Raw genomic sequence first — 25,345 nt, forward strand, 5'->3', positions numbered from 1 at the left:
TTTAAGAAGCTAACCCAAGAGAAGGTTAAGAAATTACTTGATTCCAGTTTGTCCTAGGCTCTTCAATTTAGCATACGATACCATAGTGAGAGCCAGTGCCTGGGAAATCTGCAGAGAAACAAATTACTTTAAAATGAGAAAGTCTGTGGTCATTGGAATAAGGGAGGTGATAGATTGCATATTTTAATGGAAATGTGTATGTTGCTTTGAAATATGTTATATTATTTATAAAAGGATTGTCAGATTAACTACCCTGTCTTGTGCTACACAGAAGGAAAAGTTAATAATAAAATCCATTCAGGTATTTCTTCAGGTATATCTAAATTTGCAAACTATAGTTTTCTTCATAGTTTTATACACTATTTTTGCAAGCATAAAATAGAAGCAAAAGAATCCATTGCATAAATATGATCATGCAGAATCCCATGCCTTTTAGATCCCGAACCCTTGGACCATTTCAAGATCTCTGCTGCTCCCACCATAGTGTGAATATAAATATTAACCTACTGTTCTTCACGTGTAATAGTTAAAAAAAGCAGTTCTGACACACACTTTTCCAGGGTGCTACACAGTTAATAAATATTCCTTAAAAATACAAGCTGTCAATATTCCTGGAGTTTATTCCTGGATTTAGGGTGGAAGACAGCAATAATATCAGTAATGTAGCAAACCAGAGGAATCTAATAGTGTCAGTCTGCATGTTTGGACTTCATGGTTTAGATTTAGATTTGCCTTGTTTGCAATCTCACTGTAAAATGAAGGCAATGATTATGGTTTCCTTTCTCTGGGCAAGAAAGGTAAGAACTGATTCAATGTTAAACACTTCAAAGGATACAGCTGCATTTTAACAGAAGAGAAGAGCTAAGGGGAGATATAAGACACAGTCTCCTAGCCTGAACCAGCATGAAGTGGGAGGGAGAGAAAATAGGGTTCACATAATGATGTGGGAGAGGAGCTGAATGAGTTTGTGGGCCTGGTAACATAATTTGATTTGTCTCACTCTAGCTACTAGCCATGGGATTCAGGAAAGAGGGTAGGAAATCCTAATGGTTCTTAGATATTTTTAAATGTATGTATGATTTCCTAAGGGTGCAGAAGGATGTGTTGACTCCTATACCTGGTTTATATCAGCAGAATTATATGCAGCTTTTCATTGTGTTTATGGTGCCCCTTCATCTCTCCCATGCATAATGTGCATGCTGCCATTGCACATTATGCCAGTTCATGTAAACAGCTGTTTTCAATATGCAGATGAAGGTATTTTTAATTAATGTTCGTACCTGTTCAGAATGCCGTAACTACCACATTTTTAAAGACACATTTTGGGGTTTATGGCAGGAATTTAAGTGCATTTCAGAGAGACCTTGGGGAAAACAAAGCAAAACAAAACAAACATACTACTGGTCATGAAGCAAAATTGGAATGATGTGGAAGTCACTGTAGCAGCCTGCTATGACTTGTGGTTAAAAAACATAAAAGATACCTTGCAGCAAATCAAATGCAATATAAGGGGTAAAAACAACAAACCTGCCACTTCTTTATATGCTGGGAGCTCATTTGAGGGGACCACAGAGCAATAGTGAGGGTGTTCTGTACAGCTTATTGTTGGTTCTCTGGCAAGTGTGTCTATGCTGTGTCTTTTGGACTGTTTTGATGAGAGGTGGCAAGAGACTTCCTGGTGCAGTCCACTGGACTTTTTGCTCCAAGTCAAAGCTGCTTCTTTCTGTAGCAGAACAATTTCATAGCCAAGCTAGTCTCTCCAGGCACACACCTTCTGCTGAAATCCCAGCTACTGAGTAATCTCAGTTCCCTTTTTTCCTTCAAAACACCAAGTAACATTCTCATAATTTTATAATTAGCAGTTAAAAGGCCTTTCTGAGCAAGCTTCCCAATGTCATTTAGAGCTCCTTAGGCCGATGACACTAAACTACAATGGGTTTAGCGTCTTTACTCCAATGAAATTATGTTTTCCCAAAAATATTCTGCATTTTTCTTCTTCTTTTTTTTTTTTTTTTTTTTTTCTGCCCCCTGGCAACTCCAAGTCTGTCTGTTTAGCCCTTGTACAAGTTCTAAAAATATTCGTCAAACCCTGTCTCCAGTTGCATGTACAACAGCTTTGGTTGTACATTATGTTGGAGGTTTATGGTGAAGCTAAAGATGTCACTTTGATAAAGAAAAGCTAGATAGAAGCATTTTAGGCAGGAAGATTATGCAGTAATATCTGCAATGATATGGTAGTCTAATACTAGTTTGCTTTTAGATATTTCTAAGCATTTAATTATAAAAATTCCTTTTAACTCCTTAACCTTTCTGGGAATGGGATCTGAAAGGATTAGAAATGGCTTAAACCATTTCACTCTAATTTTACTGCATCTCATTTCACTGCATCTTTAAAATCACACTATCAGAGAAATTTTTTTATATGAGCATGACTATTTGTGATTATGGCTTCATGTATATCAATTTCCTATTGAATGTGGCCTCCTTCACTGTTTTTCATACCTCTCCAGACCATCTGAAGGAAAAATCATATGTCCTAATACAACAAATATATATTGAAGACTGTGCAAGACAGATTTAAAACATATTATACCCACTGTTCTGCACAGTTTGCGGTAAGCACTGCTGATTGTTGTAAATTCAAAATGTGTGTGTTTCTCATCAGCTGAGGTTCAATGAAATGCAAAGTACAGCATAAAATATAGCCTAAGGCATTATGGCATGCATCAAGGTCATACCAGCTAAGTCCTCTGCACAAAATTCAGTAAGTTCCTTCAGGAAGTCTTGCTTGACCTAGTAAATAAGAGCTGAATATCTCAGAGAGAATCTAAGCCAGCATCTGATTTTACAGCAGCATGAATCAGACAACTATGTCAACAGCAATACATGTTTCATCCTATTTAGATTGAAAAGGACTTTGGTGCCCAGCCTTCAAGCTATTGGTGTAGTTACACTGGCTGGTCACATTCTGAAAAATGAAAATTTTGTTTTCATTTAGTTGGATAAGTGGAATGAATATTCTTTCATCTGTACCAGTAACAAAAACATACAGAGAATGTTTCCATTACAGCTGAATTCTGTATGCAATTATGGAAAGAAACCCTTAAACAAAGTGAAACTTTTCCCAGAATTCTCCAACCACATACACATATTGTGGTAATTTACTCTGAATCCTGATCCTCTTTTTATGTCTTAAGTAGGAGTACTCTTTGTCACATTTGTTCCTAGGTATTTTTAATTCCATATTTGCATTTTCAAGGCTTTTATTTATGTAGGGACCAGCCAGTTTTTCTACATTCTACAAGCTTGGCACCAAAAAAAGGAAAAAAACCCTAACAATTGAATTTGGGGCCCAGATCTCTTCTTTCTCTTTCCAGCACCTCTGTGAGCAGACATGATGTGGTGGCATTTAATAATTTACAGCAGGGCTTCAAGCATTATGAGCTTAGAGGGTGTATCCTCCTTTCCTTTATAAAGTAGGAGGAAGTGGCTGTTGTACTGCACTACTGTGTTGGATATAGAAGAATCACCTATTTCCCTGCACCATCCCATACTCTCACTAACGTGCCAGGAAATTAGGTGTTTGTGATAAATTACTCGGTGGTGTTATGGTCAGTAGTTTCATGTCATTCCTGAGCAGATTCTGAACTGCAACTCCAAACTGCTCCAGGATCTGAAGCCACCATTCCTTGTCCTGAGATCTCATAATAAACTCTGGTGAACTGTGATATTATAGTTGTGATGAATCTCAGCCAGGTAGTTCCAAGGTGGAATTTTTGGTAATTTTTTAATTTACTCTTGATTTTATTTTATAAGGCCCTTGTTTTTTTCTGAGGCAATGAGGGAAGGAAAGTTACAGAACCACCTCCCCAGGTTGTATGTTCAATGTGCATTTTTCAACATATGTGAATCTCTGCATCCATTTATACCATGGTCCTGCCTTGGCAGGTTGTATCCAGAGTTGCAGCAAAAATGCTCCCATAAAGGGCCTATACTGGATGACAGATTTATCTCATGCTTCCTGCTGCAAAGGAAAAGTATCAAACTGAAGGGACAATGGCACCTAGAAAGACCACAAACAACCTGTTGCGTAGTTTAAAGACTGGAAGTACTTGGAAAGGAGAACACCTCCTTGAGCAGAGATACCTTAACATCTAGTTATTTTGCTATGACAATATCTGTATTCTTTATGAACCTGAACAATCTTGTTAGCAACTTCTAAGGTATGTAATGAATACTAGTATGTCAGGGCCTCTGAGAAAATTCAAAAGCTCTTTGGGACAATAAGTGAAGAGAAGCCTTGTAAGGTGGACCATTTTTTGACTCATAAGCTTAGCCATCCAACTAATTAGCTTGGAGTTTAAGTGAGAGACTTAAATTGCAGTGAAGACATTCCCCATGTTGTAATTAGATGAGAAAAATCCCTTACAGACTTCAACAATTCTAAAATAGTCAATTTAAAGATTATTTTATGCCATATAGAGTCACAAAACAATTTGATGTAATGTATAGAGATTTTTATGGCATAGTTTGATAATAGGGTTCTATTCATACCCGTCTGGGATCATGGGTATGAATCACCAAATGTTGCCAGTCATCTGTGATGCTCACATCTAAAATTCATGTTGCCATTCTGGGCAATACTGCAAAGTCACAGACTCACTATGTTACATATGAGTGATTTAATATTAATTTAATAATCATATTATGCTGTAAATATTCTGTTACAGATTATATCTTCCATTTTTCATGGCTGTACAAACCACAAGGTTCTACAATAAAGTTTGGGGTCTGTCAAAGCTGCATACTTGCTGCTTTATTGTATTCTTGGTGTGGAGAATTGCCAGTAACTTCTGACCTCGACCATGACTCTGTTCAGCCTTCATTTTTTTTTCCTTTCTGAGCTTGCTCTTTTAGAAACTTTTCAATATATTGTGCTAAACTGCAAGCATGACAGTTCAGCTTTGCAAGATCTTTCTAACAAGAAAAAAATCCAAAAGATCTCTCTAAAACCTCTGGTTTAGATTTCATTTTATTTGTCATCTTTTATGAACAAATTACGAAATATACTTCATTCACAAATTGGTAGTATTTACAATTTCTTTACAACAAGGCATTATTGAGGTTTTGATTTATGGCATTCTTAGAGCATTCTGTCTTTCAAAACAAAGACATCGGTGTTGTTTTCAGCACACTGTTCATTTTATACTCTGGATGTGAAATGGGAGCTTTTGGAAGAGGAGTTTGCACTCTCTTTTGATATGATCTACTGGGAAAACTGAGGCAGGATGCATTCAAAATGTGAGGAGAGGGACTGTGCAGATGTGTTGCTGTACCATGCCATGATCTGAAGCCATCATATTAAACCAGATGCTGCTAAGTGGAGAGGAGAAAAAGATTCCCCTGAGCCATTCTTCCTCTGCTTCTCCTTTGAGTGGGCTAAATGCAGTTCAGTTTATTTTATTTTTCTGATTTTTGAGTCTTCATGAGAGTAAGAGTCTTGCGAAGTTGATTTCAAATACTATCACAATTCAGAAAGATTATTCAGACAAAAAAACTGAGAGTAGCCAGTGAATATATATTGTATATCCGCAAAATGTTTAGGAGACAAATTTTGAACATGGTTCTAAAAGGGAATTGCAACTGTGCTGGTCTGGTCTGCAGTTGTGACATTTGAGCCATAAAAGCTAAGATAATTTCATTTTCTTAATTTCTTGGAGTCTATTTTTTTTCCTGAAGAAAATTCTAAAACCACTTCCTTCCATGGAACTTTTAAAAATTTCTTAATATACACTTCCATTATAAATCAGATGTGGGCCACCATTGCTTAGGTTGTCTGTCATTTCCTAGAACAAGAATAAAAAATATTAATTAAAATTAGAAGTATTGTAAGATATTCAAAATTCAGTTATCTAAGGTTGTGATGAAATTTGAACAAACTCAGAATTTTGAACATTCAGAAACACTTTACATTTTTATTTAGCTTGATAGACCTTATTATAAAAAAAAAATCAGATTTTTTCCTTCATGAATTAGGTATGTTTGAAAGTTGATAGATTCATTGATAGTGATTGAATTGGACATCACACTCAGACCACAGTGATGGCATCAGTACTAGTTGTGATGTCCTTTGAAATTGCATCAACTCAAGCTTGTGTGCTGATCTACAAAAGAATGAAATGGTAGTTAAGTCTCTGTTTCCATTCAAACCTTTATCTGTGCTGACATGCTACAAATAAATGCCATTCAATGTTTGCTGAAATAGACATTTGGGAAGTAGATATAGATCCAAACAGGACCTAAGGGTTTTAACTGCTTGTTTTCCCTTGGGATGGGACTGATTTTAGTTTTCCCTTATTATGCCAGTCTACAATTCTTAGCAGTTCAGGGATTGCTTCTCCAGTGGCAGGTGAGTCATCCCAGAGTAAGCTGACCAGCTCATGAGTCAGAATCCTAAAGCACCTCCACCAAGATTTGCTCAGAGATAGATTTTCTAACTCTCAAATTGAAATGCAAACAAAACCCCCTTAGCAGCTGTCTAAGCGCGGAGATGGCTACATTAATTAAACAGTTCCCTGATCTCCAAGGCTGCGAAACCACATTGAGTTTATGGCTGGAACTACCTTATTGTCAGCAATCCCAGGCCTATTTCATACCAGATTGAATCTGGATGCAGAAATAAGTGATCTGCTGCTTATGTCCAATGACAGAGATCATTCAGCTAGGGCAAGAGGAATCGGTACAGGTAAAAATGCAGCTTGGTGTACTTCTAAAATTCAAGTAGGTGAGGTGGAGGTGCCAGTGCTGGACTAGTTCTAAAATAGCTGCATGATGACCAGGGGTCTTCTCTGCATGGAAAGATTAAATTCACCTCTTCTTCCTCCTAGGTACACTTGGAGAAAACATGGAATAAAAGGGATTTGTTTGTCCCCTTCCTTTGGAAGCTTCTGTAAAAAAGGTGAAGCAACATTCATTGGGCTAGACAGAGAGAGAGAAAAAAAGACAGAAAGAAAGAATCCAGCTCTATAGCATAGTAGCTGAGATTCGTGGTAAAGAGAAGAAAATTATACCACCTGGTCTTAATTACTAGTCTTACTCCATCTCTCTCTTCTTTTAATCCACAATATTTGGCAAGCAGAGACCATAACTCAAGGTAACATAAAGTTAAAAAGAACTGATGCCTCCTTTCTCAGGTGTTACCAGCTACATTTTAGAGAAAATCACAGGAAAGAAAGGGATATTTGAAAGAAGGGATATTCTAGTCTTCCCTACATTGTCACCAAACCAAGAAGCCTTGCCAATTAACACTCCCAAATCAAGCATAAACTTCAGAGAAAATCAGGTGTGCAACTAATTTTGAGTATTTTCTACAACCCATGTCTCCATTTGCAGATGATGGTGTTGTATGTTTTGGTATTGTGCTTTATTCTCCTGATATATTGAAGAGGAACATGCATGCCTAACACTGGTCTATGGATCCCAGTTTGGGGGTTGTCTGTCACTATGGTTTGCTTATTTCTGGGTTCCTAAAGTCTTTGTTGGATCTACATTGAAGGTATCTGTCAGCTGGGAAAGAATACCAAAGCCAAAAGAGACCAAGAATACCAATTACTAACTATCGGCCATATTTTGATAGTAATGATCTGTCAGAAGGCTACTAATGACTTTCCTTTTGTAAGCTTCATCACTTGAATTGTCTGCAGACATCAGCTATTAGAATATCACCATAGTTTTGGAAAATATCAAAACCCATTTATTTTCCCCACTATTTCTATTTATAAAAAAATTAATTAAAAAAAAGTTGCTGAATTCGGGGAATGAAGGAGCACACAGATAAGAAGCAGAGTGAATCAATGGTGGCTACATCCAAATAAGAGTATTTGGATGCCTGTAACTAGGGTGAATATTTCAAATACTCAACTTACTTCCGCATTGCAGCGTTCACCACATAGAGTTATGTCACTACCTGGAAGCACCATTCCTGCCTCAGAGTAACATCACAGCATCAGCCAACTTTGATTAGCTGAAGCTATGACTTCCTCGTAGAGGTGGCCCTTCCTGAAGTGACATAACAACATGGTCGCTCCCTAGTGTTCAGCGTACCTTGGAGGTAACTCTGGTGTCGGGGGAATCACCGGGCAGCTGGGCAGGTCGGTTATTTCAATACCCCTCAATCTCTAATATAAATATAACAATTATACAATAAATATAGCACAAACAAATGCACATGCAGTACATGTCTACATTACTGTATATCAGTATAAATATACAATATAGTCAAATAAATAAAACACTTCTAAGCTATTTTATAAATTAGGGTCTAATTCAATGTAAGTTTTTGTGCCTTAACCTAGTGTACTCAACCCTGCCAGCAGCAGGCAGTCGGTGGGTCTAAGAAGTCCCAAGTCAGGCCATGTGTACATGCATACTTGGCTCTACAGCAGACATGCTGGAAGTTTGCCATCAGTGGGCGCATCCCAGATCTGCTGAGTGTGTACAGTAGGGTTGTTCTGCACATACATAGTGGCCCTTCACCCAGGATAAGTGGACACCTGGCAGTCCTTGCTGCTAAGTGTCAAAAAGCTCAGTTGGTCAACTTGTTAGGAAGGTAGGCAGTGAATTACTGTTACACATAGTCATCCTCATCCCAAATTGATAGGGTTGGCAGCTTTTTTTATTTTGAAAGGTTTTTTTTCTTTCCAAGCTCTTTCTTCTTCCTTTCCCTCTTTACTCCCATCTTTGTCCTTGTTGAGGCAACAGTCTTTCTGAAAGTCAATATCTAGCCTTCCATCAGCAAGACCATCATATTTGCCTAATAGCTCATCAGAATTCTTCTTCATTTTAAAATGAGATGGAGAAATGGATCTTGTCTGTTGATTTTATCACCCGTTTTATGTTACTGTTGTAACCTCTACTATTTAGCTTTTAAAGACATATTTAAAATATAATCTTTTTAAAATGTTTCAAACATTTTAAAAATGTTTCTAACATAGTGTTTTTAAGAGCCATTTCAAACATCATCTAAGATTAATTCAGTTTATGTTTCTAGTTGGAGTCTCATCTCAGTTAAGAAACTAAAGAATAGTGACGAGTCACTTTTAACTGCTGTATCAGGTTTTTCAGGGAGTCTGAAAACAATTCTACAGTATGAGCAAACTAATCCTTACTCTGCTCTTCAGAGGTTTCAGTAGATAACAGACTATTGAACTTAATAGTAATGCAAACTTGCATGTGGAGGTTAAGGTGGGCAGTCCACTTGACTTTTGTTCTTTTTTCTGCTCATTTCTCAAATGAAAGGCATTGGCTAGATACTAAATCCAAATGCAAAGCACAGGTTTACAGCAAACACTTAACTCCTCAAATGTTATTCAGGTCTCTTAAGACAAGGGCATGATTTCAAGAATTCTAGTCCATTAATTGTTTTGATCCTATGTGCTCAGCTTTAGAAGCTTCAGTTTCAGCACCTAATTTTATTCCTATACACCTTGGTAGGCTTCCTGTTAATACAGAAAGGAAGTAAATGCTCAGTGCTGCAAATGAGACAAATTTTATTTAGGTGTCTAAATATGCTCTTAGATGCTTAGGTTAAGTCACCTATATTTGTAAACTGTGGCATTTCTGTTTAAATAACCTAATTTATAAGCTGAGTACTTGGGAGAGGAAGAAATTGATTAAATCCTGGAAGCATGCAATGATGTGGTTACAGAAAGCTTTCTGTGCTTTTTTTTTACAGTACAAGACATGATAATTCATATTAATAAGGCATCCAATTATTTAGGAAGTGCTATATTTAGCAGTTAAGCCCCTGAATAGCTGTACAATGGAATTATGTTGAAAATGGATGTGCTTCATTGAAATGGATGTACTGCAAATATACAGTACCTAAAAATAGCTCCATATAATGCAACATAATAAAGCTTACACAGAATGGCAGCATTTCATTTTCCAGAAGCTGTTTCTCATATAAAACTGAAAACTGAATACATCCCTTGCCAATTGTAAACGTTAACGCATACAGTAACATTTTGGGAGAAGCAGAACAAATAAGGGAGGACACACAACTCACTTTTTCTGCCATTTCATGGGAGTGATGCAATGAATGTTCCCTTTCGGAGAACATTCGCCTTTGTTCATAGCTGGCTAGCCGACAAGTGAGCCATGAAGAAAGGGTGCAACCACCAATTCCAATGCATGCAAGAGACATGGAGGCAAGATGCAAAGAATAGAGAGCAGATGACTTCTTTGTCAGAGCACGAAGAAATTGAAAATTTAAGATTCCTCCTATTAGTCCACAGATGCAACAGGCAGAAAAAAGTATCATCTGTCAGGAGAGACAAGACAGGTTATGTCACAATAATATTTTTCAGACATAGATTAATGCATATAAAATATGAGATAACTATAGTTTAATTCTTTGATATCATCACTGACTGCAAAATACGGCATGTTTTTAACTCTCTTAGCTCCCTCATTGCTCCGAGGAATATATTACCTTCTGCTATACAAGAGTTAAGATTGATGTTGCGTGTAAAAAAACGTTGAGTAAAATGAGTAGGTAAAGTTAAAACCTATTCAATGGAAGGACTGCTAGGACACAAAACTATTTTCCAGCTGTTCATGCAAAACAGTAACATGACAGAAGGTGCCGTAATTTCCTATTGTGCAGTTTATCACCTTGCCTCAGGAATGAATGCCTCATGTATTTGTAGTGAATCTCTCTTGCTTTGTGTGCATTCTGACTGTGCCTCCTGCTCAGTTATAATTTATTCAGTCAGATAGCAGATTGGAGGTTTTCTGCAGCTTTTGTGGGGTCTTTGAAAGTGTTCAAGGTGAATGTTTTTGTCAAAGAAGCATAATAAACAATAAAGAAATTTGTGAAGCTGCTTTACAGAAGGTAATTTTGATGAACATATGGTTGGTTGGTTGGTTGGTTGGTTGGTTGGTTGGTTGGTTGATTTGGTTGATTTTAACTTGACTAAAATGTTCCTGGGAATTTTAGAAATCTGTGAAACAGGCTGCAATCAATGAGACATTTTTAAACACATCCTATTGCTTTTAGTCACCAAGATGTTACTCTGGTTCAGGATGTGTATTAATCTCAAATGATTCAGGAGGAAATGACCTTATGGAGACTGTGTTAAATGATTGTCTTATTCACTTTCCTTTATACTGCTGACCTGTCAGATGATCTAGATGGACCGTTAATGTTTTTTGATATGGCTTTGTATTTGTACTTATCTACTGTGGCAGCAGAACTTTATGGATTCTTACAAACTACTTTAGGAAAGTACTACAACTAGGATGAGAATTTCCTCAGGAATGTGGCATTGAGAATGTATATTGCAGTCCACTGGCAAGTGACAATTCCATGAGACCTCTGGAATAGATATCTTTTAGAAACTGGTTATGGTACACATTTTTTAAGAAATGGGACTGTCATTTTAACAGACTTTAGGATAACTCATTGATATTAAAAAATAATTGGAGAGAACTTTTGATTCCTATCATACTTATGCTTGTTTTATGTGACTTCCATCTGTATGTGGCAGAATAATCAAACTGACAGAATATTAGGACTGGCATTATCACTTACAGTAAGATCATGTCTTTAACATAGAGTTCTGCTGTGTCTTGTTGGGTAATAATACCATTTTGCTGCAGTCAGAAAATGACTGTACATGAAGAGGTATCTCCCATCCCTTTAAAACTTACATTCATGTGTTTCAGATTGCTAAACAAACTTCCTAAACACTTAACAGCTACAATATCTAGAAACAAAATTGGTCAGCAGCCTTATTGAGATGGCAACCCACTGTTGGCTTTGAAGGAGAGAAGACACAGTCCAGTGACATTATTGAGAAGCATTTATTGACTTGACATAAATCTATGTCAACTGATTTCTGATCAAAGTTTATCCATATACAGATAAATAGGGATGTATGGCTTAAATAGCATGACCTATATAGGCCATTTCAGAACTGCCTTTTTTTTGGTGACTATTCGAAAGTGCTGATTGCTTTTTTTAGATTGCCAACTCATAATTTTTCTAATTGTTTATCAAAAACCCTTGGATGCAGAAAACCCCCAGTAAAGAGTTCAAATTTGATAAGTAAGCCTTTCAAATACTTAAGTGTTATGGATTCAGTGGAAAAACTTACAACAAGTCCAGATTTTTTTTTGGCACACAATATTCCGCATACACCGCAAAGCAGGAACTGCAAAAAACAAGATACCAAACAATTATTCCATCATTTAAGGTACGTAGTTCAAATCCCACTGTGTTGCAGTGGTGGTGACCACAGTTTAGGCAATAGTTACAGTTGTCATCATTTTTGTCACAAACCTTATGTTTCAGGAGGTTGTAACTCAACCATAAGCACTCTTATCGGATAAGAAACTGGAATGAGACGTCCAAGTGACCATAATAACTCGAGAAAAAAAGGAAAGAAAATCTGAATTTTAAGCTCCTTAGATAAACAAGTTGGAAAAAAATCCCCAGTGTTGCAAGCATAAAAATGCCTTTTTACTATTTTCTTTTTCTCTCAGAAGAATTTAGCAAGGTACTAGTCAGTGATCCAAATCATCTATTTCTAAGCATAGCATTGGGACTTAATGCCCTGATCCTACCATCTGAAGCATCTGAAGGATCACATATGGATCGTTGTCTTCATGACAGCGGAACTCTGGGCAAGAATATAATTCAGTCATGTCTGTGGGTGCAGGTGTAAATATCAGTACGTCTGTTTGTGTGACTACTCTGGGCATGCAGAAGGATCTGCTTCAGACTCTTGATAGCTCAATATACAAGAGAGAGAATGAAGGTATCTGTCCTTTTTTTTTTTTATGCCATTCCCTCACACAAACTGATTTTGTAATTGTAGTATCAAGCATTAGGCAAAAATTAATTAACAAAACCAGAAAAGCCAGCTGATAAAAACATATGATAATGCTTAATAGTGACCTTTGTCAAAGACCAGTGATGTCCTCTGATATATTTTTCATCTTGAAGAAAAATTTAATAAGTAAAACAATGAATAGTCCCCAGGGAAGCAATCAGGGTAGGAACTACAGTAGTTGTATGAAAGAAATAAGGCCTTCTCCAGATATTAGCAATACTGTAAAAAAATTTCCTTGATGCATCATGAAGTCCTTTATAAAGAAATCTATGCTACTTATTTTCAATAAAGATAAGCGCACTCCCCCACTGGGAAGTAATTTTATAGTTTTAAACTGGATTTTTCCATACTATTTTTGCATTGGGATGGTATTTCTAGCAAAAGGCTTTGTTTGACCCTGATTTAGAATTAAATCACAGAAAAGACCTGGCTGTTACATGAGAAATTAAAAAAAAAACCAAAAAACCCAAACAAACCAAAAACTGAAGAAGTTCTATAAAGCATTCAGGAAGCATTCAGGGTCTGTGAATATTATACTGTATACACATATTATATATAATATGTGAATATTATATTCACATATTATATATGTGAATATATATTGCAGGTACTTCTTATTTAAGCTCTAAAACTTTTCAAATTCACTATTTCAGTTGAGGAGTTGCTTTAACTCATAGTTTATCCCCCTCTAACTAAAGTAGTTCATGTATATAGCTAAGAATAAGCCTTGAGGTATCTTTTTACTCTGACTTAGACCCATGAAAACAGTTCCCCATAATGAATGTGAATAAATTCTGTATATTATTTACCTTTATACTAAGCATGGGATGTGAATTTAATACCGATTATAGAGAGGGTTGGACCATGGTGCTGAATGGCTCAGGACATACCAGAAGGCACAAGTGGTAATTACTGCTAGAACCCACTGACTGGAATAACAATAAAATAAAACAAATCACCAGGGGCAATGCTCCTTCTGTACTTTCCCACAGGCAAAGAAGATATCAGTTCAACACATCTGCTTTGTAAGTGGTCACTCAACCTTTCTGTGAAGTTTTGGGGTTTTACTCCCAGGCCTGCCATTGCATATTGCCTTCAACTGAACGCATGCTTCAGATTTTCACACATAGTGTTTTGTATTTCTCAAAATGCAGAAACCTCAAATGAAATTTGTTGAAGACATCTTTGTAATTAAGTTCTATTCAGTCAAATTTGATAAAGTGGATTACTAATATATTTTCTCTCTGTAGTGATTGAATAGGATTGAAAGGAAATTTTTGTATATAGAAAAATTAATTAGTGTTGGAAGATATCATCATAGGTAATTTTAACTTGTTAACTGGTTTAAAAAACTGTGGGTTTGATAATTTACCTTCAGAGCTGAAAGAGTAAGAAAGAGAAGGTCACCCATTTTTTCAGGAATGCTATTCTGCTCCAGTTTGAGTCAATGAAGCTAATCTACAAGCCCCAAGGTATCAGCTTCTAAAAACAAGGAGTGACTATTATATTTGAAGCATCTGACTACCTGGAGTAAAGATCTGGATGCAGTAGTTAAATGTACATTAAATTTGTTAATGATATGAGACTAGGATATACCATAGACTATTAAGTGTAGAGGGGCCTTACAAAGAGATGTGAATAGACCTGAGAGCTGGGTAACTACCAACCATGTCAAATTTAACAAGAGTAAGTGCTGGATTCTGCACCTAGGACAGTGTAATCCTGGTTATACTGGGGGTGAAAAGATTGGAAAGCAGCCACAGGGAAAGAGATCTGGGTGTCTGGCTTGATGACAAATGTGAGTCAGCAGTGCCCTGGCAGCAAAAAAGGCCAGCCATGCCCTGGAGTACATCAAGAACAGCATCACCAGCTGGTGGAGGGAAGTGATTGTCCTATTCTGCTCTGGTGCAGCTCCTTCTTGAGCATTGTGTGCTGAGATGGAGTCCTCAGTATCAGAAAAGCATCTAACTGTTAGAGTGTGTCCAGAGGAGGATGACCAAGATGGTGAAATGCCTCAAGGGCAAGACTTACGGGGAGCAGCTGAGGTCACTTGGTTTAATCAGATGGAAGAAGAGAAGGCTGAGGGATGACCTCTACACAGTCTACACCTTTCTCAAGGCAAGCAGCGGAGGGAGAGGTGCTGAACTCTCTTTGATTATCAATGATAGGGCACAAAGCAATGGATGAAGTTTCATCAGAATATTCTTTGTTGCAAGGGTAATCAGTCACTGGAACAGGCTCCCCAGGCAAGGGATCATGGCACCATGTCTGTCAGAGGACAACGAGCACTCTGGATGCTGCTATTAGTCTTATGATTTGGTGTTAGGTAGTCCTAACAGGAGCATTGAGTTGGACTTGGTGGTCTTTATGAGTCTTTTAAAAGTTGAGAAATTCTATGATTTTATGAAAATATTGTATCATGCCATGTATACTCTGTATGCATTGTCTCTCTCTACATCTATAGTATTTGTACATATAGGCAAGGAATGTTCCATAGTTAGAGAGCTAAAAGAGTTCTTTGTATTCCTACTTAGAGGAATTGGACATTCATGCTTTCTCCACATTCTTCTGTTTAATCTTGAGGTCATGCTGAAGTTTTATAATCCGTATGGCTATGAGATAAGTTGTGAAACCAAATGCACTCAAGTGCCTGAATATGTTAAAAAACCTTGGAAGAAAAGCATTCGAGCAGTAGCAAAGGATTAATGTTATTTACATTGGGGTTTTTTTTTAAGATGACAGTGTATTGCATTCATAGAGAAAAGGATTGCCCAAAACCCAGTATGGATATGTATTTATGTCAGCACGCATTTTGCAATTAAAACCAACAGATGACTTTGTGCCACAGGGTCAGGAAATTTTACTTTTAGCTCATGCAAAGCTTTGAAACTTCTGAGCCAAGTTTACAACTCTCTTCTAAGGCTGATTCACTGGAAACAGTGGAAGCCTGCTCTATGAAGAGAGTATTACTAATACTCATGGCTCAGGAAACACTGCTCATTTAGTTTCTTTAGCCAAGATTTTCAATGTGGAGACATCTAGAATGGTTAGGATTTCACTATTGACACTATTCTCTGCTTTTTGATAGAATAGAGACTAAAGACTTTTTTTAGGGGGCTTTTTTGGTTTGGTATTTTTTTTGGGGGGGGGGATGGGTTGGGAGGGATTGTTTTTTGTTGTTGTGATGCTATAGGAATTTTCTACAAAATTTTTGATGTCTCAGTGTTGTGATCAGCAGCAGTGAAAAGTGGATGGAAGAATGTGGGTCTCAGATTCAGTCAAAGAAAGAAACAGAGTTTCTAGCCAGGCAAAAAGACTGGGAAAGTGCTGGGAAAGAATGTAAATAATTCTTTATCTCTTGTTTTTCACATTGTTTATAGTTAAGTTCTATCACTGTGCATCAAGCACTTTGCACCAATACTTTGCACCAATACCAGAACCAATGGAGTTGGTCCTCATGAAGCTCTGTATAAAAGAGCAGTGCATTTTGAATAAATCGGAGTTTTACTCTCAACAGCCTTCTGAGTCAGTCTTCTCATTCCTGTCCTGCCTCGACAGTGACAGAAGAAACTACACTGGCTCTTTGTCCCAGAAGAAGGATGAAGTAAAAATCAAATTGAAAGTGTATTTTATTTAGAATCTTTTTATTTTATAATTCTGCCAACTGGAATGCAGCCATCAGGGGCTTTGTTGTTTTGACACACTCTCTCTCTGTTCTTGACTATTCTGAAAGACTTCATGTCAATATGTTATAACAGTAAAACCTGGTTTGTAACTGGTGAGCTACTCTACAGTTTACCCTTGACTAACTAATGTTGTCATGGTGAGGACTTGCTTCTTCCTACTTGATCTTTGGTTATCCTTAATAAATTTTTACCAGCCAATCTCATGGACTCTTTAAATGTAGTTTTATTTTCTAACTATGTATTTTCTAACCATGTAGCCTAACTTACCTGAGGTAAGTTAGGCAAACAGACACATACTAAAAATAGAGTAAATCAGGAGTGGAAAAGGAATATATCACTGAAGATAAGCTTCTGGTAAGGAATGCTCAGTTGTTCAAGTGTTCATAACTCATGCAGAGAATAAGGCTAAAACATTTTATTAAGGATAAGCTAAGCTAATAAGCCCTAAAAAATGCCCTGGAAGCCAGAGAGGGAACTTCAGATGGAACTTTTTTAAACAGATATCTCATTGTTGGACTTCCATTTTAATTATTCTTCATAATTTTAAAAATTATAAATGCTAAAAGACTGAAAGGCTCATTTAAAAACCTACACAGATCACCAATTACACCAAGACCCTATTGATTGTAGGGTTACTTTTGGTTGCAGACTTATTCATACTTCCTATACATACATGATGTTTTGCATCAAGTCTTTGCAGAGAAGTCTTGTATTGAAACTGTTGATGCAAGTCCAGAGAAGGGACAGGAAGTTGGTAAGAGAGCAGGAGCACCTCCCCTAAGAAGTTAGGTGGGGAAGGTTTGGGCTATCCAATTTGGAAGTAGAGAAGTTCAGAGATTCACAGATTGACCGAATATGCTGAGTTGGAAGGGATCCACAGGTATCATTGAGTTTGCATGGAGACCTCATAGCAATCTTCCAATATATGGGAAGCTAGAGAGGGACTTTTCATCAGGAACTGTAGTTACAGGACAGGGAGTAAAGAGGTAACTGGAAGAGGGGAAATTTAGGCTAGATGTTAGGAAGAGATTCATTACTGTGAGGGTGATGAGGCACTGGAACAGGTTGCCCAGAGAATCTGCGGGTGACTAAACCCTGGCAATGTTCCAGGCCAGGTTATAGAAGGTCTTAAGCAACCTGGTTTGGTAGGAGGTGTTCCTGCCCATGGCAGGGACAGTTGGGACTAGATGATCTTTAAGGTCTCTTCCAATCCTTTTTGTATGATTCCGTGATTCTCTGAGTTTATGAATTCTCTGAGTATCACCAAGGGGTAACATAGGGGCATAACTCCTCTTGGGTGAATGGTAAAAAAATCTAAAGAAAGATAGTACAAAGCACAAAAGCTACTTAGAGACTTAGTGCCTCAATCCCCCTTTCAGTGATGATTTACCATGGGCCCACCAAAGTGAGACTTGCTCTGATAGCACCAGTATGATTGCAGTGGTGATGCAGTAGTGTCTCTTTGTCTGGTGTTTTTGTCATTCACACTGCAGCTGTACCTGATAATGTTCCATTTTCATATTGGAAAATGTGTCTTTTTGTCTGTTGAACTTTGGAAAAGAACCCCAAAGACCTCCTAGAAAAGGAGAATGCTTCTTTTGAAACTATTTTAATTTACTTTATATTGAATATTGCCTTGAAACAAAACCTCAGATCCAAAACCCCATAAATTTTGGTAAGAAGGCTAAAATCTCAATTTCTATTCAAGTTTTGTGGTTTGGATCCATCCCTATTTAATATTTTCTGGAACAAAAGACTTGGCTTCTTTCACTTCCTTCTGGAAAATGGGTACTTTGTCCCTGGTAGTCTGAAAAAGATTCAGTTTTAGCTAATTTGCAGGAAGCCAAATATTTGTTTCTTTCCACCATGCAGAAGAAAAGAAACTATTTTTATTTTATATCTTGAAGCTAAGAAACATTTCTTATATTTTGAAAAGGCAAAAGCAATGGTAAGTGTAATTCCCTTGAAAAAATTAAAACTGCTCATAGAAAAATTTTCTGGACACAGGCTGAACAAAGTAGTAGAGAAAAGCTGTTGAATATAAGAACAGCTTGATCCCTAGTCATTGTTCATGACAAAAAGACAGCTAAACTGAATACACTGCATGGGAAGCCCTCTGTGGGTCATCCATATGTATCTGATGAAACTGAGGAAGGGAAATAATTCCAAAATGGAATGTAACACAGTGAAAATGCAAGTGTATCTCTTCATCATACCTACTCAAATGACACTCTACTTGGAAGACTAAACCATCAAGACAGAATTAAAAGCTTCACTTTCATATACTCTTGTTAGGTAGTAAACTAGACAATTCTGTGTTTTACACTAAAGCTGCATAAACATGTGACTTCCAGAATAACCAGAAATTTGAAATCAGTAATGTAAAGAAAGAAAGATTCTATTTAATGATGTTGTTTCACCTCCATCCAAATGAGAAAAAAAGCTGAAATCTCTAATGGATGAACTAAGCAGAAGAGATATCTCTAATTGTAACTCTTTTTCTAAGCAGTATTTAAGAACAAGGATTAAATGTTCTTAGCACAGACATAAAGAGCACAGAATCTACTCATGAAAACAAAGACATCAAACTAAATAAAAATTACAACAGGCAAGAGGATCAACCCTAGGCACCAGGTTTGCCTATTGCCTCCACAGAAAAACAAAATAATCTTTTGCAAAAGGGGGATGGAAGGTTCTAATGATGTTGTTGTCCCATGCAAATGATTGAGGGGACAGGAAGGTCTAGGTGGTCAAAGGCATCCAGACACAGAACCAGAAGCAACAGCATTGCCAAAACCCAACCTTGTGTCCCACCAAATCTGTCATGCTGAGAGGGGAGGCTCTGTTATAATTGAGGCATAGTGTTAAATAATGTCTAATCTGAGTCAATACCTTGTCTGGCATTGTGCTATTGGGTCTTATCAGATCAGGTGCTGCTACACTTCCCACTGATTGAAGCCATATGCAAGCAGGCTAAATTCTATCACAGTCCCTGTGATTAGTGTTTCAACTCATCTGATTATAGACCTACAGAGACGGGGAATAGTTTTTAGAAACAATCAAGGAAATTAAGTGTGTTTCTGAATCTGACATCAGTGATTCAAAAATCCTCCATCCATCTCTAAAAACACTTAAAATCTCAGCGCAAAATAATAATGTTTACTTTTTGCTTGTTTAGAGCCTATCAGAATAACAAATTAAAAAAATGCTTTTTGTTTGTTTTGTATCAAGCATTTGGTTTACAGTGTGACTGTTTACATCTCAAAAAAGTAATAAATGAAAGATTATTCCCTGCAGGTGAACTTCAGTCTTATAGTAGTAAACCATTTAAGCATATACTTAAGTCAGTCTATATTCAACAGATCCTCTAAACACAACCCAGGAGCTAGATGGAACCTCTTCCAGGTTTTTTTTCCTCTGGAGTCTCCAAATGACAAAAAAACCTACTGAAAGACCTCAGCTGAATTCAGTGAATTGTCCTGGCTCCATGCAATGCAAGAAGCTTCCACCCTTGGTATGTCCTTCCCTATCTATAGGTACAGAACTCTTTCCAGCTTCTACTGAGCTCACTGAAAGTCCTGTGATTAATTTCACCACGAGTGGGAGCCAGACAGAAATACAGTCAATTTGATGAAAATGCAATACATATGTTAAAATAAAGTAGGATCTGCATTTTGTCTGCATGCTAAACAATAATGTGATTTTTTTTAGTGCTGTTTTTGGAAAAAAAAAAAATTTGACTATTCTTTCCAAAGGAAACTTGGCAACAGTAAAATCTAGATGCAAAATCTAGTGGTTTAAAATTTCAGGCCACCAACATTGATTTACCAATCTAAAAGGGTTTTCTTGCTCTGGGAAAGTCCATACATACTGACACTTATTCTTTTCCTTCAAATCTTGGATAAAAAAAAAATAAAGTAATTTAAATCAAATATTTCAAGTGCCAACTTGAAACTAATTTCTGTAGCCAAATGCAGATTTTTAATGGGTAGGCAGACTTCCACTGTGATAAAATCACAAATCATGGAAACAGTTATTCAGCCTCTATCTACAGACAGTCAAACAGACCAGCATAGAGAAAGTGCTTATCTCTCAAATACATTCAGATATTTGCCTTTATAAGGGAAGAAATTATTACTCTTGAGGGGCACAGCCATAAGTGAATCATCGAGTATCTCTCTCACATATGAAGATAGATGGCATATTTCTCTAAAGATGTGGCTTTTGTCTCTCATTCTCTCTCTCTCTCTGTGAGGGAGACTCATTTACAGCAAGGATTTATTCACCACTGCAGAATAAATGAGGATAAGTTACACAAATGTATGTGTATGTGTGAATACCTATTCACTACTCATAGTGAGAGTGATGAAACCACTGTGTTCTAAATATAGATGGGGAAGTATGTGACCATTAAAAAAAAAATGTGAATACTTTTTGGTTGATTGTCTTCTGACTTTTGTTGTTTGTGCAAAAGCCTTTGCTATGGATGCTGTCATTTTTACTATGTTATTGTTAGTGGTTCAGCAGTCTCATTGGTTGAATTACTCTATAGTTCGTCACATAACTGAATTGGAATGGTGGATTTCAGAAATATCCCTCAGTTTCTGGGAAACAAAGAAATCTGGGAGATACTGATTACAGCCTGTAGAATAGTTTATCCCAATACAAACAATAAACAGAAAGAAAATTTAGAGATCAACAGTGTGTGCAATTTAGGGTATTTGGGACTACTTTTATTGTGGGTTTGTTTTTGGATTTAGCATTTTTTGCAATTTAACAGCCGTGGCCTATTTTAAAAAGAACAGATTGGTGATGATGTAAACTGGATAGTTGTCTCCACATGCTCCAGATAATTTGAGAAGACAGTCACACCTTCAGTTGTTTTCTTATGGCTACTTTTTAAACAAGTTGTACTATCTTAATCCAGTTCGACTCCAATGAGAACAACAGATTTGAAACTTCATTTTCTCCCTATTTTAATGTATTTTTTTGATACAGACATTGCCTAGGCTTTCAATTTCTTCATTCTGGCATACTCTACTTTCCCTGGCTTGCTTATACATAATGTAGGGCATGCAATGATCAGGGTACTTCAGCTCATGCTTAACTTCACTTATTTCCATAATGCTACGGATGGAATCCACATGGTTAAAATCAGGTATGTTAATAAATCGTCTGTCTGAATGGAGGCAGTGAACAATAACAACTCTTTTAATAGAAAAGCTGATGTTTGTCAAGTGCGAAGCATCATAAGGAGGCAAGTATAGAAGATAGAATGTGCATGATTTTTAAGATGCCCAAATTTTAGGAATTCAGGTTAAGGTTTCCATGGTGATGCTATCTTCATCTACTTCTACATGAACTTGGGTCTCTGCTGAGTTCCACCCACATAAAAGGATAGAACAGGGTCAAAGGTTTTCTTGCATTTTCTTGCATTTCTGTGCAAGTCAAATTGCAACAGCAGGAATGATACTGTTCAAGTTAAGTGTTTTGTATCTAACGTGTTAAAGAATTAGTTTTTTTTTAATGTCCCCTTCTTTTCCTTAGTGTTCACTTTTCAAAGGAAGACTCTGATTCAATGGTGTAAATTGGAAAAAATCACCTATTTTATGCAAGACATATTCTTTAATACAGTCAACACAAGCTCAGTGTAAGCTACAATGAGCAGAAAGGATGCTTATGCCACTTCTGCAGCAGGATTGTCCAAACAAACCTTTGTCTTGTTGTTTAAATTTGAAAGTAGTTACCCATGACCCTAAGTATCCTTAGAGAACAGTAAATCTCAGGCCCCTTTCTTGGCCTGCCTGCCTGACCTGCTAGCCCTCCGGTCAGAAGAATGCAACCTAACAGTTTGAACTCTTGGAATAGTACAAAGAGAGAGGTATAATGGTGACAATTTAGACCACAGATCATTAGTTCAATGAAAAGTAAGTCAGCCTTTAGAAACATGTTACCCCATGCGACATGTCATTTTGATTTTTTAATTTCCTCTGCTACATGAAGTATAAGATTCCTTCTTCCACTTTGCATTTTCTTTGAGGCCTCTTTCTGCCTATTCAGTCTGCAGTTTTTGCTCAGTTCCCAGCCTCTGCTGGCTCTGGTTGTGGGCATCCTTTGCTCACTTGTTACATTTGCAGACAAGTCCCTTTGGGTTACCTTTGATGCCTCTGCACTCACATGTGAGAATAATTTCCTATAAATATCTTCCTGTAAACCTCTTCACTGTCCTCTGTCTTACTGCTCTCTAAAACTCTACCTATAAACAGCTCTAAATCAGCCAGACTGCTGGTGTGTTAATACAACCACCTGTTATACCACTCAGTTTTGGTTTGTTCTTTTCTTCATACTCACTTACACCCTTTTACGCTGTATCTGTCTCTTTCTATGACTATAAAGTCCTTGAAAGCCAACATCTAATATTACAGAATCTTAATCTATGCCTAGTACAAACTCTGGGGCAATAGCATAAAAATGAATGAGGCAGTTATGCAGGAAATGTGCATCGTCACGAAATGATATCAGCTGTGATAGCATTGTCACAAAATGCAATCACTGCATAAAATACTGATCTCACTGATTGACCAAAGCTCTTTAACCTCAGTAAAACCCAGGAAACTGACCTCTGCCAATAAATCTTCAGACAGACATGTGGTTTAAAATAATTTTTTTCTTCATTAACAATGACCGGAAACCTCCCTTTCTGAAGTGATTTTGATAATAGCATTACCTGTTGGCCTGGTAATATCATTACCTGTCTGATCTAGTATTAATTTCAGTTCTCACCTACCTGTTTTGCAGTGCAGAATTATGAGTGCTTATATACTGCCAAAAATATTTATCACTGTTGTCAATAATTAATAATTATTGACAGTGAGAATATTAAATGAAGCACTTTGTCTGAATTAATCTATAAATTAGAGGAGGTTATGCTGGTGAATAATCAAGAACGTTTTACATTTATCATGTTATCTGAAGCTATGTAAACAATCCTTTTAGAAATACTGCTGTACAATACAAGCTGGCCAAAACCAGCTTTGGACTTCAAAAATGCCCACTCATGTTTAGACTGAATATTCAACATTTCCTATTCTTTGTTTCCTAAATATAAATAACCATTTGGAGGAAAATTCCTCCTAGAAACATGCATATCTCAAACTGGAAAAATAAGAAACATTTTTGAGAAGTAAAAAATGCTCTGTGTTATGAACATGCTGCTTCTATTGACCCATTACTGGATTTTCTTTTTTTTTTTTTTTGTTCATTTTACAAGAAGATCAGGGCACCCAGTACATGAGAACATCTTTCTCCTTTTCTTTCCCAACGCCTCTTTCTATTTTTCCTCCAAAAACTCAAGACTCAGCTTACCCTTGACATTAATTCAAAGCACCTTTTGACAGCCTCCTCATCATGGACAGGGCTGTTCTTTTGAAAAAGCAAAACTCACAGTCAATTTAAGGACCGTAAGCTATGGCCCGGGTTTCACGTGAAGCATCGAGCTTTCCCAGGTGTGAGAAGGGGTTCAGAGAAAGTTCAATTGCTCACAGCAAGACTGAAAAATGGAAAGGAGCGAGAAAGAAGAGGTGTCCCCCCGCCCGTGACACGTACATCTGTCCCCGCCGTGCCTCCCCCTCGCCCAGACTCTGCAGGACCGTACCCAAGCACATCGCAAATGGACCCGGCGAGGTCGGCGCAGCATGCACTCGCGGCAGGGAGAGGAAGGGAAGGGAAGGGGAGGCAAAAGGGGATGCCTAAGCACGGTCTGATCATCACCACAAAGAGTTAAAGAGAGAGTGAAATGGCTAACGTACACACACCCCGCTCCATACCGGAGAAGAGTCTCCCAGCTGCGGTTTATGCTCTGTGAGGACCAGGCTGAAACTGACCGCCCCCACGGCCACGCTGGACACCCCTAACCCTATCTCCAGCACGGAGAGCACCAGGAGGCTCCCGATGATCTGGCTGCTGGTGCACATCCTCCCTCGGTCATCCTTCCTTCCCGATCAGCCGGGGAAAACGCGCATCCTCCTCCTCCTCCTCGGGCGCTCCCGCGGCCCTAAGTCGCCCCCAAACTTTTCTTCCTTCGCAGGCAGCCGGGGCGGAGCGGCTCATCCGCGGCCGGCGGGCGCTACCGAGAGTTGGCGGGGCGGCCCCGGCGCCGCCGGGCCCCGCGCAGGCAGCGCCGCGCCGGCCCCGAGCGCGGCCCCGAGCGCGGCCCCGAGCGCGGCCCCGGCGCGGCCCCGGCGCGGCCCCGGCGCGGCCCCGGCGCGGCCCCGGCGCGGCCCCGGCGCGGCGGAGCTCTCCAAGGTGCCGGGCCGGCGGTGGGTGCGCGGCTCCGCGCTCCTAGGGGCTGCTCCTCCGCCGGGAAAGTCGACCTTGTCCGCTCTCCTCCTGCGCTCTCATTGGAATGACCTCACCGGGATTTCCCCCCCCCTCTTCTTGTTTCTCTCTCCCTTCTCTTCCAGGGCTGGGGGGCGGGGGGTAGGGGAGTGTGGCGAGCCCAGCCCGGCTATACTTATGTATGAATCCAGACCCAATGCACGGGCAAGGCGCACGGCAGCCCCGCCCCAGGGCCACAAGGCTCGGCACCTTCCCCGGTCCTCCCCCGGCACGTCGCTCGCACACCTCCGCCGTCCCGCGGCGGCCGGGCTGGCGGCGGGGCGCGGCAGCCGATGCCAGCCGCAGGCGGACCCTGAGAGGTGACCCTTCTCGGAGTGGGGGGTCCGCAGGCCTCCCTCCTCCCAGGTGCTGCTGTCAAAATTCAGG

At 38.5% G+C, this 25,345-nt stretch overlaps 1 protein-coding gene across 5 annotated transcripts; it reads right to left on the minus strand.

Annotated features, from left to right (window-relative positions):
- Window positions 1-5,014: 5,014 nt before the first annotated feature.
- On the minus strand, window positions 5,015-24,779 carry TMEM196 (transmembrane protein 196). 5 transcript variants are annotated; one of them, XM_021538271.3, is made up of 5 exons: window positions 24,397-24,777; window positions 12,159-12,215; window positions 10,067-10,321; window positions 8,104-8,177; window positions 5,015-5,846 (listed from the first exon to the last, which is right to left on the minus strand). In XM_021538271.3, the coding sequence occupies exons 1-5, from the start codon at window positions 24,553-24,555 to the stop codon at window positions 5,840-5,842; spliced, it is 552 nt and encodes a 183-aa protein (XP_021393946.1). In that variant the 5' UTR covers window positions 24,556-24,777; the 3' UTR covers window positions 5,015-5,839. The 5 variants fall into 5 exon arrangements, with proteins under 5 accessions (XP_021393946.1, XP_021393945.1, XP_021393947.1 ...); XM_021538270.3 differs by having other exon boundaries at window positions 24,391-24,775; XM_021538272.3 differs by having other exon boundaries at window positions 24,409-24,774.
- Window positions 24,780-25,345: the final 566 nt, after the last annotated feature.

This window comes from Lonchura striata, chromosome 2, assembly GCF_050655825.1.
Source record: "Lonchura striata isolate lonStrDom1 chromosome 2, ASM5065582v1, whole genome shotgun sequence".
Lineage (NCBI taxonomy): Eukaryota > Metazoa > Chordata > Aves > Passeriformes > Estrildidae > Lonchura > Lonchura striata.